The 15,907-nt window shown below is 41.6% G+C and overlaps 1 protein-coding gene across 1 annotated transcript in view; it reads right to left on the bottom strand.

Annotated features, from left to right (window-relative positions):
• Positions 1–15,907, bottom strand: part of prkci (protein kinase C iota) — a 70,716-nt gene that overhangs the window by 11,793 nt on the left and 43,016 nt on the right. The window contains exons 10-15 of the mRNA XM_033031788.1: positions 15,013–15,189; positions 12,113–12,210; positions 8,151–8,237; positions 7,868–8,003; positions 6,354–6,441; positions 4,526–4,651 (exon numbers count right to left, since the gene is read on the bottom strand). Of these exons, the coding sequence (XP_032887679.1) occupies positions 4,526–4,651; positions 6,354–6,441; positions 7,868–8,003; positions 8,151–8,237; positions 12,113–12,210; positions 15,013–15,189 (712 nt within the window). The remainder of the gene's footprint in view (positions 1–4,525; positions 4,652–6,353; positions 6,442–7,867; positions 8,004–8,150; positions 8,238–12,112; positions 12,211–15,012; positions 15,190–15,907) is intronic.

Genomic DNA, 15,907 nt, shown 5'->3' with positions numbered 1-15,907 from the left:
GTGCTCCGGTTTCCTCCCACACTCCAAAGGTGCACAGGTTTGTAGGTTAATTTGCTTTGGTAAAATTGTAAATGGTCCTATTGTGCGTAGGATAGTGCAAGTATGCGGGGATCACTGGTCGGCACAGGCTCTGTGGGCTGAAGTCATGGGCCACGTTGTATCTCTAAACTTAACTAAAGTGCTTTATTTGCCTCTATATCCCAAGTTACAGAACTTAGAGCAGAGTTCATATTTTAAGATTGAGAACTCTCAGTGCAGTCCCACTGAAAGTTCATTTCTTTCAGTCTAAACATTTACAGTAGAGTCAGAGTCATACAGCAGAGAATGGGCCCTTCAGCCCAACCCATCCTTGTCGGCTATTTTGTCTTATTATTTTAAAAACTGTCAGCATAATTGGACATCACCAAATAGCAGCAACATAGTAGAGTTAATATGGAGATAATGCAATCAAGATGTAGTTCCTTGTTGAGGCAAGAGATAACCACAGACAAAGTTAGGTGAAAAAAGGAACCGCTTGATTTAGAGTAGATTTGGCCCCAGGAAGGAGATTGGAGGAGTGAAAATTAATAGGGATTGAGCCAGATGGTCATAAAATACATGGAAATGTGGAATAATTGACACCATTATCCAGTACTGCAACATACTTAACCTAAGATAGACACAAAATGGAGGAACTCAGTGGGTCAGGCAGCATCTCTGGAAAAAAGGAATATGTGACATTTGGAACCCTTCTTCAGGCTGAAAACATCCGTAGCCAGCTCCGATTTGTTCGGGCCTTTTCAAGCTCTCTGTTTATTCTCTCCCCCCACCCCTCAACTTTCGTCCAAAGAAGGGGTCTGACCCAAAACCTCTTCATCTGGGGCAAAGCGGAATCTCCAGATTGCCCGCAATACTCAGGCAAGGGGACGTTGGAACACATCCTGAGCTGTTGCCCAAAGGCTCTTGGGCAGGGCCGGTACACATGGCGTCACGACCAGGTTCTCAAACCCATTGCAGAAGCCATCAGCATGGGAATCAGCAGCTGCAGACGAGAACGCCCCGCCACCCAGATGATCACCTTCGTGAAGGCCGGAGTGCAGCTGCCAAGAACCACAGCAGCCAGGAATCCATCAGGCATCCTGGCGACTGCGCAGGACTGGCAGCTTTCCGTAGACCTGGTGAAACAGCTGAAGTTCCCACAGCACATTGCTACGACCACCCTGAGGCCAGATATCCTCCTGGTCTCAGAGGCGACCAAAAACATCGTCTTGTTGGAACTGACAGTGCAGTGCCGTCTGGAGGAGGCCCACGAGAGGAAGATGGCCAAATATGAAGAACTGGTCATAGACTGCCGCAAGCAGGGCTGGAAGGCAAGGTGTATGCCCATCGAGGTTGGCTGCAGAGGTTTTGCAGGGCAATCGCTCTACAAAGCCTTGAGTGCACTGGGCATCAACGGAGTGGCAAGGAGAAGGGCCATCAAGAACACCACAGAGGCAGCGGAGAAGGCCTCGAGATGGCTCTGGATCAGGAGAGGAGGTCCATGGGGAGGAGCGAATGCCACCTGAACACGTCGTGGTCTGATCAACCACAGCTGGGTCGCCTGGGTGAGGGTGTCTGATGTTGAAAGACCCGAAACACCCAATGACCCCAGGTTACATCACTGATGATGTGTTCAGGAGCATCTATCGATGTATTTGTATCAAAAAAAGCATCTGCAGCTCCTTCCTACCACAGGTAACATTTCTACCACATTATAACCCAGTTTGATCTTACATTCTTTGCTATGCATGTGAAAGTCAAATCTCACTGTACCAATTGGTGCATGTGATAATAAACGTCTCTTGAAAGCTATCTTGCCGTCTCGGAGTCAAAAGCCAACCCCACCCTGTCCTTCTTGAAAAACTGCCCAAGTTTACCAGCAACACACAGGAACTGGTTGGTGTCAGCCTTTTAAGAGAAACGCTGATGTAACGCTCAGCGTTTCTTGAGTAATTGTAAATGGTGATCATGGCTTATATTTGAAGCACGGTTATTACAGTGGGAGAAAAGTGAATCATTTTAATCTCAAGCATCTCTTTATAGTCATTAAAGAACAATTCTCTCATTTAATGGTGATGGGAAATTACCAGTGGGGCTAAATAAAATGTCACAAAGGTAATCATAGATTCAATGGTTCCTGCCATTCTATTATCTGGAACCATGAATAAGAGAGCCATTTTCCAACAGTCACACTGGAAGGTACTTGCAGACATGCAAGAGGATGAACTAGCTCCATTATCAGAACCCACAAAATTAAAAATAATTTTTCATTCTTTTTAAAAGGCAAGGCAAATGGCTTGCAGACACAAGGAATTGCAGTTGCTGGTTTACCAAAAAAGACAAAGTGCTGGAGTAACTCATCGGGTCAGGCAGCATCTCGAAAAACGTAGATAGGTGTTGTTTCTGAAAGATGGTCTCCACCCAAAATGTCACCTGTGCACTTTCTCCAGAGATGCCGCCTGACCCGCTGAGTTACCCCAGCACTTTGTCATTTAAGGGGAAGAGCTTTCTTCTTGGGATGAAGGACACTTTAGGAGGCAATTTACAGAGGCAGATAAACCGACAAATCCTTGTCTTTGGGATGTGGGAGAAAAACAGTGCCAACCCACGTGGTAACAGGGAAAACGTGCAAACTCCACACAGACAGCACCCGAGGTCAGGATCGAACATGGGTCTCTGACTCTCGAGACAACAGTCTCAGCTGCACTACTGTGTCGCCAGTGATTAAAATAATTTTGAGATAACGATTAGATCATATGTTGCGTGACGTCTGTCATGACATGAAATTGTTCAGTGCAGAAAGGAGAGAACCTGTGAAATTATTTCAACAAGACAATTGGTTTTTTTTCAATATACACCTAATGGGGTTTAACATCTTATGTGAAATATGGTTGCTTGGGAAGCACTGTCCTTTCCCAACCAAGTGTCAACTAAAATGGTTTAATCATTTTAAAGTGAGATTTAAATCCTTCACTATTTCTTTCAGAAATAAATGCCACAGCTGCCAAGACTGGCATACGGAGACTCTTCAGGACCACTGTCTGGATACTTCTTGTTGTGGTTCAGGTGAACGCTTCTTCAGAAAGTCCAAAGTTTTGCTGTCATAGCGTACGAGTAATCAAGCTGCCTTTTGCAGGCAATGCTTTAGCTTGCTAGGATGCCAATCTCTATTTCATCACTCACAGAATCATACAAAAATGTAGGCTTTCTAAAGCCATTCTTAACATTCCACCGACCCATTCCACTATCATCCTCCAACAACAGAAGGTCTTAGCAAGACCCTCGGACTATCTTTAATCTGACTTTACCTTGCACTAAACGTTATTCCCTTTATCCTGTATATGTGTACTGTGGACATGTATAGTCTTTCCACTGGTTGAATAGCACACATCAAAAAAGCTTGTCACTGTACCTCACTCAATACACGTGATCAACAACTAAACTAAAACTAAAGACCCTGGAAAATATGGACTTGGACTCCCAAAGCAGATGTGCCATTCCAGACTCTGCCACAGGGAAATATTACCAAAGGAAAAGTTTCAGATTCAGGTACCTGAATAAAAATGATACATTAAATGGCGGCAGCACAAGGGCGCAGTGGTAGAGCTACTGCTTCATTGAGCCGGAGAGCCGGGTTCGATTCTGACCTTGGGTGCAGAACGTGTGGCGTTTGCACCTTCTTCTTATGACCGTGTGAGTTTTCTCCGGGTGTTCCAATTTCCTCCCACATCCCAAAGACGTGCACCTAGTGTATAAGGGGCTGGATGAAACGCTGGGATAACATAGAAAGAGTGTGCAAGGGTGATTGATGGACAGCGTGAACTCGGTGGGACAAAGGGCCAGATTCCATACCGTATCTGTCAATAAATCAATCACCGACCGCTAGTAATCCACAGCCCATGATTGTTCAAAGTGTTGAAGGAACATTCAGGCTAGAGCTAAAACCTTGTGTATGTGTTGGGAGCACAAAGATGCCCAGTGTAAACAGAGGAAAGAGTGCACCCATTTGACCTGTTAGCCGCTGAATGAGTGTGGCTGTCACACTGGCCTCAACTGCCACCTTGAACAAAACTGAAGTGGAAGCAACTCATCAAGTTTGAAGGTCTAAGATGGCTCCTTTAAGTGTTGCAAATTTCCATTTCACTTTATTACAGTTAAACACTGTCACATTCAACGTCATATTTTGCTTCTTTTTTTTTAAAACTTGTCTTTCACAAGTTTCAATGAATCTGGCTGTCATACATGTTAAGAAATACAAATTGCTTATCAGATCTTAAAAAATGACTGCTCAAGGAGGCATGAATTCTTCCTTATGAACCTTGAACATTAATTTTGCGTCTCATTTACTGGCAGTGAAGAGAATTTCTCTTTGTTGCCCCCTGTGGGAGCATTAAGCAGAAGGTTCAATGTAGTTTAAAAACAGCACCCTCTGTTGGACCGAAGATTCACTTGTTGCTAAAAGTGAAATAAAAAATAACAAAGGAAGGAGAAAGGCGAGGTGTTGCACCTTGGAAGAGGTAGTCCTCCGTGTTCTGATCTGGATTATCCGAGCTCCCCACAATATCAAACGGCGATCGGCCAGCCATCATTTCGAACATCAACACTCCCAGTGCCCACCAGTCCACGCTGAAACCTGGAAATAAAACAGGTTGCTATTTTTTTAAATCAACATTAAAGTAGTAAAAGGATGTAATATTGAGAAAATAATTGGTCTGTCAGATTTTAATCAGTCATCTCAACCATTCCTGTTTTCTGAACAGTCTGACAATCAAAGTGCTTCCAGTTCTTTGCTAACATTATACTCTGCATGGCTGCCAAGATGGATAACAAATGGCTCAGTGACTCATTGGACCTGCTGTTTGCTATTTCCCAATGGGTACAGATACCGTACAACTTTGTGGTGTTTTGGACCAGATTTCTCTCTATATAACCTCTAAGATTTCAGTGGTGTGCAATTGTGAACATCTTTGGTCAAAACTACATTTTCCCTTCCTCCATCCCCAGCTTTCACCAAGAAAACATTTTTTTTTTTAATAAATAAACTATCTGTGCAAAAATAAGGTTTTAAATTTTGTCAAATTACAGAACATTAATCAATCTCAAACTTTAAGAGGAATGTTTTTCTTGATACATCTGTGGGATCAAATGTTGTACAACATACAATGAATCGAACATATTAACCTTCCCAAAAGAGTGAAACATTTTCTCAATGATGTCAGCATCAACAAAAAAATTAGTGTTATAAATATGCAGAAGAACAAGACTCAAGACAATATCAATCCACTAGTGGGCAGTTTGTACTACACTTGATGTTAAATAGATTACAAACCCAAGGGCGACAACTGCAAATACACACCCACAACTTGATAAACAGTGAGGATATCAACCAACATTACACAGAACATCATCTAAAGCAGCTGTCATATCATAATCCCAAAAGTCCTGAAGATATAATCTTCAACATGAATTTGATCAAATACACTAAAGTGGAATAAAAATTATGTTCTTCATCAGTCATCCAATTTCCTCAAGGTTGAATAAAAGATGAACTAGTTTGGTACAAGTCTATTCATGTTTTTAATTTTCAGGAGTGGAAATGCTTATTAAATTCCTCATGCCACAACGTGCAAAATAGAATTAGACACCACAGGAGGAGTGCTGAGCATTGAGCTCATTCTACTACTATGAATGACCCAGTAAAATGTGTCTACCTGCTGTTATTCCCCAGAGTTCTGCAACTGTTCCCTTTTCCAGTATCAAATTGAATTGACTTAAAGATACAGCATGGAAACAGGCCCTTCAGCTCACTGAGTCCACCGACCATTGATCATCCATTCACACCAATTCTGTTTCTCCCACTTACGTATCCACTCCCTACATACAACGGGAATTTTACAGAGGCCAATTAATCCACAAATCTGCACGTCTTTTTGGGACGTGGGAGTAAACCGGAGCATGAGAGAAAATCCACACGGTCACAGGAAGAATGTTCCAATTCCTCATAGACAGCAACCGAGGTCAGGATTGAACCCGGGTCTCTGGCACTGAGGCTGCGACACTACCAGCTGTGCCAATAAGACTTACCAAGTTAGAATCTGCTTTCGGGAGGGCATTCCTGATTATAAACCATTCACAAAGGATAATGATGGACTATTTTTAATTAAAATGTGACACTAGTTTTCTAAATACTTTTCAACCGTGGACACCAGGTCAACATTTTAATAATAGAACTTCATTTTTTCACCCACAAACTACTCCTCCAGCTGGGAGTTAGGATTTTTCAAATGAATTTTTAACTGCTGGAGTTTGCACCAGAAGCATCCAAACAAGATTACCATAATCCTCGCCACGCAGAATCTCTGGTGCAATGTAATTGGGCGTCCCACAGAATGTGCTGGTTGTATCGCCAGGCCTCAAGCCTTCCTGCAGATAAAGTCAGGAATCAATATGAATAATTCTATGCATATTTAATAATGTATAGTCATAGAGTCTAACAGACTCTTCGACCCAACTTGCCCACACCAACCCAACATACCCCATCTACACTAGTTCCACTTTTCTGCGCATGACCTATATTGCTCTAAACCTATTCTATCCATGTGCCTGTCCAAAAGTCTCTTAAATTTTATGATAGTACCTGCCTCAACTCCCTGGCAGTTTGTTCTGTATAGCCACCATCCTTTGTGCAAGAAACTTGCCCCTCAGGTTCTTATTAAATCTTTCCCTCCATAAACGTATATCCTCTAGTTCTCGATTCTCCTACAGGGCAAAAGACTCTGTATATTGTCCTGCTCTATTTCTCATAATTTTGTACACAAATTGCAATAATTAAAAGAAAGTATATTATATTTTTCAGAACACTGTTACTCACAGTTTCCAGTACCCTACCTAACAACAGATTTGCTGTGAATCAACTGCAGCTGATGCAAATCGAGGGAACTGGCCCCTCGGCTGATATACAGTACAGTGCAGCAGTTAGTGCTGCTGTCACACCGTTCCAGCAACCCAGGTTCAGTCCCGACTCTCTGTGGCTTCTTGGTGGAGTTTGCATAAAGTGACCAGTTTTCTTTGTTGGTGCTATGGTCTTTGCCCACATTCTAAAAATGTGCTAATAGGTAAATTAGCAACTTTAAAATTACTCCAAGTGTAGAGGGGAGGTCAGAGAAGAGCAGAATTGGGAAGAAATTAAATTTCTGCATGAAGAATTCTTCAACAATTTGCATCCCCTTTATTCTTGGTTTGTACTGCAAACTGATTTGGACTTTACAGAGAAACAGCGCAGAAAGAGGCCCTTCAGCCCACCAAGTCCATGCCGACCAGCGATTATCCCATACACTACCACAATCCTACACACTAGGGACAATTTACGATTTTACTAAAGCCAATTAACCTACAAACCTGCAGTGTGGAATTAACCCAGAGCACCCAGAGAAAACCCACACAGTCAAAAGGAGAATGTACAATCTCCGTACAGTCAGCACCTGTAGACAGGATCGAACCCAGATCTCTAGCACTGTGGCAGCAGCTCTATCGCTTTGCCACTGCATAGAACAGTACAGCACAGGAATAGGCATTTCGATCCACAATGTCCAGGCCAAATATTGAAGCCAAGTTAAATTATTCTCCTCTGCCTGCACACGATCCATATCCTCCCATAACCATAAGCTTCTGAAATGTCACTAATGTATCCTGGTAGCGTGTTCCGTGCACCCACCACTGCAAAACAATAAACCTGCCCCTCATATCTCCCTTAAACTTTGCCTCAATTAAATGTATTCTATTAGTAAACCTTGTTTAATTGCAAATGATCAGCATCTTTGCTGATCCTCTCAGTGTGGTGCATTCTTACCTTACACATTCCATAGTCTGTGAGTTTAATATGCCCTTCAGAATCCAGCAGAACATTGTCAAGTTTCAAATCCCTGTAAATTATCCCATGTTCATGAAGGTAGTTTAACGCCAGACTGATCTCTGAAGAGTAAAACCTGCCATAAATAAGAAAAAGGTTCAGATCTCTTCCACATGAAAAATAAAGAAGAAATAGAAACGTCCAGATTTAAGACATCTTACGTCAGGAGCTTCAATGCCCCGAAATGTTCACTAAATGTGTACAAGAAATAAGCTCAGCCTACCTGGCATGCTCTTCTGGAAGCTTCCGTTGCCGCTGCATATGAAACATCAGATCTCCACCGTTCACATATTCTATGACAAAAAACAACCTGGAAGCAAATAATTTGAATTAACCACTAAATCCTCAACAATTTCTTACTTTACTAGATGTACAATCATCAACCACTTATTTTTATAAAGATATCGCTCTTACCACACGAAGAAAGCAGTTGAAGCTCTTGACCTAGTCACCTTGGACCTTAGAAACAGACCCTTTGGCCCAGCGTCATGCTGACTAAAATTCCCTATCTAAGCAAGTCTCATTCACCTGCGTTTGACCAATATCACTCAAAACCTTTCCCATTCATATACCTGTCCAAATGTCTTTTACATGTTATTGTGCCTTCCCCAACCACTTCTTCTGGCAGCTTGTTTCATATACATTCCACCCTCTCTACGAGAAAGTTGTCCCTCGGGTTCCTTTCCCCTCTCGCCTTAAAGTTCCTGATTCGTGGGAAAAATATTCTGTGCATTCAACATATGCCCCTCATACTTCTGCCACATACATGCATAGCTAGCACCTGACATTAAATGAAACCACAAGCAGACATTTTCTATTCCTCTAAATGAAGACTGGGACATGGAACATGAGGGGGGGGGGGTCAACCGGACAACTCTAATGGCAGAAGAATGGTACACCCCCAAATTCCACTTCTTCATAGGATTGATCAAAAGTGAAGCGAAGAAGGAAATATGTCCTAGTGGAGACGATTGTGGTGGTGGGAATCTTTTGATAATAGATGCCACATTAAATGTTATTTGCTTCGTATCAGATTTTTATCTCTGACTGCTGAACGGTCTGGAGAAGCTAAATTGCCATGTCTGTCCCTTATTTATTAAAAGGTTTGGAGCTATTCCTTCGTAGAGCACTACAGCGACTGAATGAAGGGAAGAATTATAGACGTGGCATGTATGTATCAGCCTTACTTAAAGTAACAACCCTGAGCCATCAGGTGCACAAAGTTAAAAACTTCAAATAGTCTGGTTTCTGTATTCCCAATTAAATTTGGCTACCACATCACATAAAAACATAGAAAATAGGTGCAGGAGTAGGCCATTCGGCCCTTCGAGCCTGCACCGCCATTCAATATGATCATGGCTGATCATCCAACTCAGTACCCTGTACCTGCCTTCTCTCCATACCCCCTGATCCCTTTAGCCACAAGGGCCACATCTAACTCCCTCTTAAATATAGTCAATGAACTGGCCTCAACTACCTTCTGCGGGAGAGAATTCCAGAGATTCACCACTCTGTGTGAAAAAAGTTTTCCTCATCTCGGTCCTAAAAGATTTCCCCCTTATCCTTAAACTGTGACCTCTTGTTCTGGACTTCCCCAACATCGGGAACAATCTTCCTGCATCTAGCCTGTCCAACCCCTTAAGAATTTTGTAAGTTTCTATAAGATCCCCCCCTCAATCTTCTAAATTCTAGCGAGTACAAACCGAGTCAATCCAGTCTTTCTTCATATGAAAGTCCTGACATCCCAGAAATCAGTCTGGTGAACCTTCTCTGTACTCCCTCTATGGCAACAATGTCTTTCCTCAGATTAGGAGACCAAAACTGTACGCAATACTCCAGGTGTGGTCTCACCAAGACCCTGTACAACTGCAGTAGAACCTCCCTGCTCCTATACTCAAATCCTTTTGCTATGAATGCTAACATACCATTCGCCTTCTTCACTGCCTGCTGCACCTGCATGCCTACTTTTAATGACTGGTGTACCATGACACCCAGGTCTCGTTGCATCTCCCCCTTTCCTAATCGGCCACCATTCAGATAATAATCTACTTTCCTGTTTTTGCCACCAAAGTGGATAACCTCACATTTATCCACATTATACTGCATCTGCCATGCATTTGCCCACTCACCCAGCCTATCCAAGTCACCTTGCAGCCTCTTAGCATCCTCCTCACAGCTAACACTCCCCCCAGCTTCGTGTCATCCGCAAACTTGGAGATGTTGCATTCAATTCACTCGTCCAAATCATTAATATATATCGTAAATAGTTGTGGTCCCAGAACTGAGCCTTGCAGTACCCCACTAGTCACTGCCTGCCATTGTGAAAAGGACCCGTTTACTCCTACTCTTTGCTTCCTGTCTGCCAGCCAGTTCTCTATCCATATCAATACTGAACCCCCAATACCATGTGCTTTAAGTTTGTATACTAATCTCTTATGTGGGACCTTGTCGAAAGCCTTCTGAAAGTCCAGATATAACACATCCACTGGTTCTCCCTTATCCACTACTAGTTACATCCTCGAAAAATTCTATAAGATTCGTCAGACATGATTTACCCTTCATAAATCCATGCTGACTTTATCCAATGATTTCACCACTTTCCAAATGTGCTGCTATCCCATCTTTAATAACTGATTCTAGCAGTTTCCCCGCTACCGACGTTAGACTAACTGGTCTGTAATTCCCCGTTTTCTCTCTCCCTCCCTTTTTAAAAAGTGGTGTTACATTAGCTACCCTCCAATCCTCAGGAACTACTCCAGAATCTAAAGAGTTTTGAAAAATTATCACTAATGCATCCACTATTTCTGGGGCTACTTCCTTAAGTACTCTGGGATGCAGCCTATCTGGCCTTGGGGATTTATCGGCCTTTAATCCATTCAATTTACCTAACACCACTTCCCGGCTAACCTGGATTTCACTCAGCTCCTCCATCTCATTTGACACCGGTCCCCTGCTATTTCCGGCAGATTATTTATGTCTTCCTTAGTGAAGACAGAACCAAAGTAGTTATTCAATTGGTCTGCCATGTCCTTGTTCCCCATGATCAATTCACCCGTTTCTGACTGCAAGGGACCTACATTTGTTTTAACTAATCTTTTTCTCTTCACATATCTATAAAAGCTTTTGCAGTCAGTTTTTATGTTCCCTGCCAGTTTTCTTTCACCATCTATTTTCCCTTTCCTAATTAAGCCCTTTGTCCTCCTCTGCTGGTCTCTGAATTTCTCCCAGTCCTCTGGTAGGCTGCTTTTTCTGGCTAATTTGTACGCTTCGTCTTTTGTTTTGATACTATCCCTGATTTCCCTTGTTATCCACGGATGCACTACCTTCCCTGATTTATTTTTTTGCCAAACTGGGATGAACAATTGTTGTAGTTCATCCATGCAGTCTTTAAATGCCTTCCATTGCATATCCACCGTCAACCCATTAAGAATCAATCGCCAGTCTATCTTGGCCAATTCACGTCTCATACCCTCAAAGTTACCTTTCTTTAAGTTCAGGACCCTTGTTTCTGAATTAACGATGTCACTCTCCATCCTAATGAAGAACTTAACCATATTATGGTCACTCTTGCCCAAGGGGCCACGCACAACAAGACTGCTAACTAACCCTTCCTCATTACTCAATACCCAGTCTAGAATAGCCTGCTCTCTCGTTGGTTCCTCTACATGTTGGTTTAGAAAACTATCCCACATACATTCCAAGAAATCCTCTTCCTCAGCACCCTTGCCAATTTGATTCACCCAATCTATATGTAGAAATCACCGATGATTTTTTCAAATAATATCTCCCATTTAATCCCTACAAGTTATTACAATTAGTTTTATCTTTTCTAACAGTAACATTTTGAAAATGAATAATACAAGTTAATAATTAGGAAGTTATGATTAAATAGCCACAGAATACTTCATCCAAAGTTCATAAAAGGTTATGGAATAAGTCACCAGGGAAGGTCACAGACTCAGTTGTTTAAGTTTATTCAAGGATAATAGAAATACTATGGAAAGGGATCAATTTTGATTATCCAGCCCCAAAATCCGTGTAATGAAAAAGATAATGAAAAAGACATCATAAAGAATTTTTAAAAGCAAAAAGGTTTCCCGAACCATATATGTTAGTTAGTTACAACTTTGTTTTGTACATTCACACTGCAACTAAGCCAGCAGAACAATTGGAATCTTATCTCACCTGCTCTCGGTCTGGAAGCACGAATGTAGTCCCACAAGAAAGGGGTGATTTGATGCCTGCTCAAATACATGCTTTTCTGTCTGCACCCAGTCTATATCCTGTTAAAATAAAAAATGAAACTATGATTTATATTTCACTTCAAACTTGCAAGCACAACAAATCTCAAACCTCTTATTCCAAAAATATTTTAATGGTTGTAAACAGTGCCATTTAAAATGTTAGCATGATTAAATAAAGTATGAAACCATTAAAATATAGACCACATCGCACATAAAACATCAAAGATACAAAACAATAAAAATAAAGGCAGCACAAAGTTAAATGCAAAGAAGAAAAACTCCAAAGTCAGGGTAGAGTCTTGCATGAATTAATGAAAAGGAAATGTTTTCAAAATCACTTGCTTTGACATTTTTGCATGGGAGTTACAAGATTGAAAAGAATTTGACTGCAAGGTCATAACAAGAAACAAAGATCACAATGAACAAAAGGGTAAGAAAGATACAAAGCAGTAATGAAAACAGGGAAGCTGCGTTACATGGCCAGCACTGCCCTTCAGCATCATAGATCAATATTCAGGTGTGAGATGGAATCCATCTCTGTACCTGGAACTCAAACAATACAATACCAACCAGAGTAAACTGGAGACACAAGGAATTACAGATGCTGGAATCTTGAGTAAAACAAAGTGCTGGAAGAACAAAGTGGGGCAGGCAGCATCTATGGAGAGAGTGGACAGGCAATGTTCTGGATCAGGACCAGACTTCGGGGTTGGGAGGATGGGAGAGGTGGGTACGCTTCAGCTCTGGATGGGGAGGGGACACAGGGAAAAGAGCGAGGATGGGGATAATACTTAAATTTGGAGAAATGATATAAGTACCATTGGATTGTAAGCCACCCATGCGGAATATGTTTGCATGTGGCCTCACTCTGGCAATGAAGGAAACCAAGGACAGAAAAGTCAATTTGGAAATGGGTAGTTAAAATAGTTGGCAACTGGGAGATCTAGCAAGCCATGGTGGACTGAGCAAAACGATCGCCGAGTCTATGCTTGGTCTCAACGATGTAAAGGAGGCCACATTGGGAGCACCGAGGTGCATGCAAACCTCCATCGCACCAATTAAACAAATGCAAAAATAATGGAATTCTGGATAGGAAATTAAGGATTTTAAGTGATTTAAGTTAATTATCACAGTTGTTCTTTGTCTCTCCGAGTAGCATCCAAAAGGTAATGTCTAAATAATCAAGTTATGCCATGAACACCCCATTACTATAACAACAATTAAAAGACACTTGGATAGGTACATGGATAGGAAAAGTTGAGGAATATGTGCCAAACATGGGCAGGTGGGACTAGTGTTCATCTTGTCAGCATGGAAAAATTGGGGTGAAAGGCCTGTTTCTGCGCTTTATACTATGACCCTATTCCGTTTCCAGTACTAACTTGGACCATATGTACGAAAAGGACTTTTTTTCCCAAATGCAAAATTTGAAACTTGCGCCTTGGATTTCATTCGCAGTATGCTTTGGAGTGCAATTGAGCGTAATTAGTATTCGCTCTCAGTCCATGTCATGGAAATCACAGTATTTTGCTCTACGCCAATATTTTAACATCTTGGAGGACAGTAGAAAACGTAATAATTTAGAGAGCAAATAAAAGACGCTATGCAGATTGTGATTTTTCCGTACATTTATTTGAATGGCTGTTATGCCAGAAAGGTGTCAATTAATCAGTATGCTTCCTAGCTTTATATAGACACACTGGGCATATCGCCACCATGAAGGGATTGACGGCTTTGTGGCCAAGTTTGCAGATGATACGAAAATAGGTGGAGCAGAAGGACTTGGATAGGTTGGGAGAGTGGGCAAAGTGGCAGGTGGAATATAGTGTAACAAAGTGCGGTCGTGCATTTTGGTAGTATGAATAAAGGCGTAGACTATTTTCCAAATGGGGAAAGAATCCAGACTTGGAGGTGTAAAGGGACTTGGGAGTGCAGATGTAGGATTCCCATAAAGTTAATCTGCATGTCGAATTGGTAGCAATGAAAGCAAACGCAATGCTCGCATTTATTTTGCGAGGGTTTGTATATAAAAACAGGGATGTAATGCTGAGGCTCCATAAGGCGATGGTCAGGCCGCATTTGGAATATTGCGAGCAATTTTGGGCACCTCATCTGAAGAAGGATGTGCTAGCTCTGGAGAGGGTCCAGAGGAGGTTTCTAAGTATGATCCCAGGAATGAGTAGGTTAACATATGATGAGTGTTTGACGGCACTGGGTCTGTTTAGAAGAATGAGGGGACCCTCACTGAATCATACAGAATAGTGAAAGACTTGGATAGAGTGGATATGCAGGTGTCTAATGGGAGAGTCTAGGACTAGAGGTCATCGTCTCAGAATTAAAGGACATTTTTCTAGGAAGGAGATGGAGGAATCTCTTTAGAGGATTGTGAATCTGTGGAATTCTTTGCCACAGAATGCTGTGGAGGCCTTCAATGGATACATTTAAGGCAGAGATAGATAGGTTTTTGATTAGTACGGGTGTCAGAGATCATGAGGAGAAGGCAGGAGAATGGGGTTAGAAGGGAGAGATAGATCAGCCATGATTGAATGGCGGAGTAGACTTGATGGGCCGAATGGCCTAATTCTGGTCCTATTACTTATGACCATGTCATTGGTAATTTTGTTCCTTCACATTCTTGCAAGCTTCAACCCAAGTCATGCACAAAACTTCCTTTCTTTACATCAGTGACATTGGCAAGTCACTGAACTTATTAACTTCTTAAAGAAGTTACAAAAGCAGAATATTTAACAGCCTTACCAATAATCATGTTATGAAATGTTATTAATTCTCAATCCGGTGATTTTCAGTCTCTTAATCGCACTGGAGTTATGAGTTTCTTACCTCATCATCATTAACCAATTCCTTTTTCACAACCTTCATGGCATAAATGCGTTCTGTCTTTTTCAGTCGGACAAGGAGAACCTTGGCGTAGCTGCCTCTTCCGATCACACGAATTAGGTCAAAATCGGGAACACCTAAACTGGAGGGAGCTTTCCCACTTTCCCTGCTGCTCATGGCCTGTCAGGAGATGAAGAAACAGCAGACCTAACATTAGCTTGCTCTTAAAAGCCAAAGGCACGGGGTTGAGCAAGGCTCCGAACACAAGAGGCAAAAAGCCAATTAAGTGGTATCTTACAGAAAAGCGCATCTAAATTTGCACCATGTATTTCGAACAGTGACAGCCTTGGCTGATACAACTCTCAGCAAGTTTATCTTTTACCCAACCAATAAATCTCTATCAGACTATTCCGCGACTACTCAAAGTTAAATTAAATCAAATATAGCCTGATCCTGCACAGCAGCTGTGATGAATCCACATTTGACAAGAGTATCTGGGAAGTCTGATTTCCAGTTGTTAATGATGCTGCATTGCAGTGGCGAGGAGTCTGGATAAATACCAGTGCTGTAAATATGATCCAAACTACAACTCATGTTTATCAATCATTTTGCAGAAGTAATTCTAACCAGTTTTATTTAAAATACTCATTGATCTTCTAAATATATGCCGCTTCTTTAACAATCAACTAATTTTTTGAAACAGAATAATTTTCATAAGAAAACTTTATGAAAAATTACTGCTTCTAACTGAGAATATTTTTTCCTGTCAAAATGAAAGTCCCTGACTGCCCTGGAACCGAGGCCATAAAGAACTTGATAATGCTCAAATTATATACCTTGGTACTCACGCAGCCAATATAAATGAAAGTTGTTAATTGCATAGATGTCCTTTGATCAT

The sequence above is a fragment of the Amblyraja radiata genome, chromosome 13 (assembly GCF_010909765.2).
Source record: "Amblyraja radiata isolate CabotCenter1 chromosome 13, sAmbRad1.1.pri, whole genome shotgun sequence".
NCBI lineage: Eukaryota > Metazoa > Chordata > Chondrichthyes > Rajiformes > Rajidae > Amblyraja > Amblyraja radiata.
Note: the sequence above shows the minus strand (reverse complement) of the source record. Positions and strands in the feature narration are given on the sequence as shown.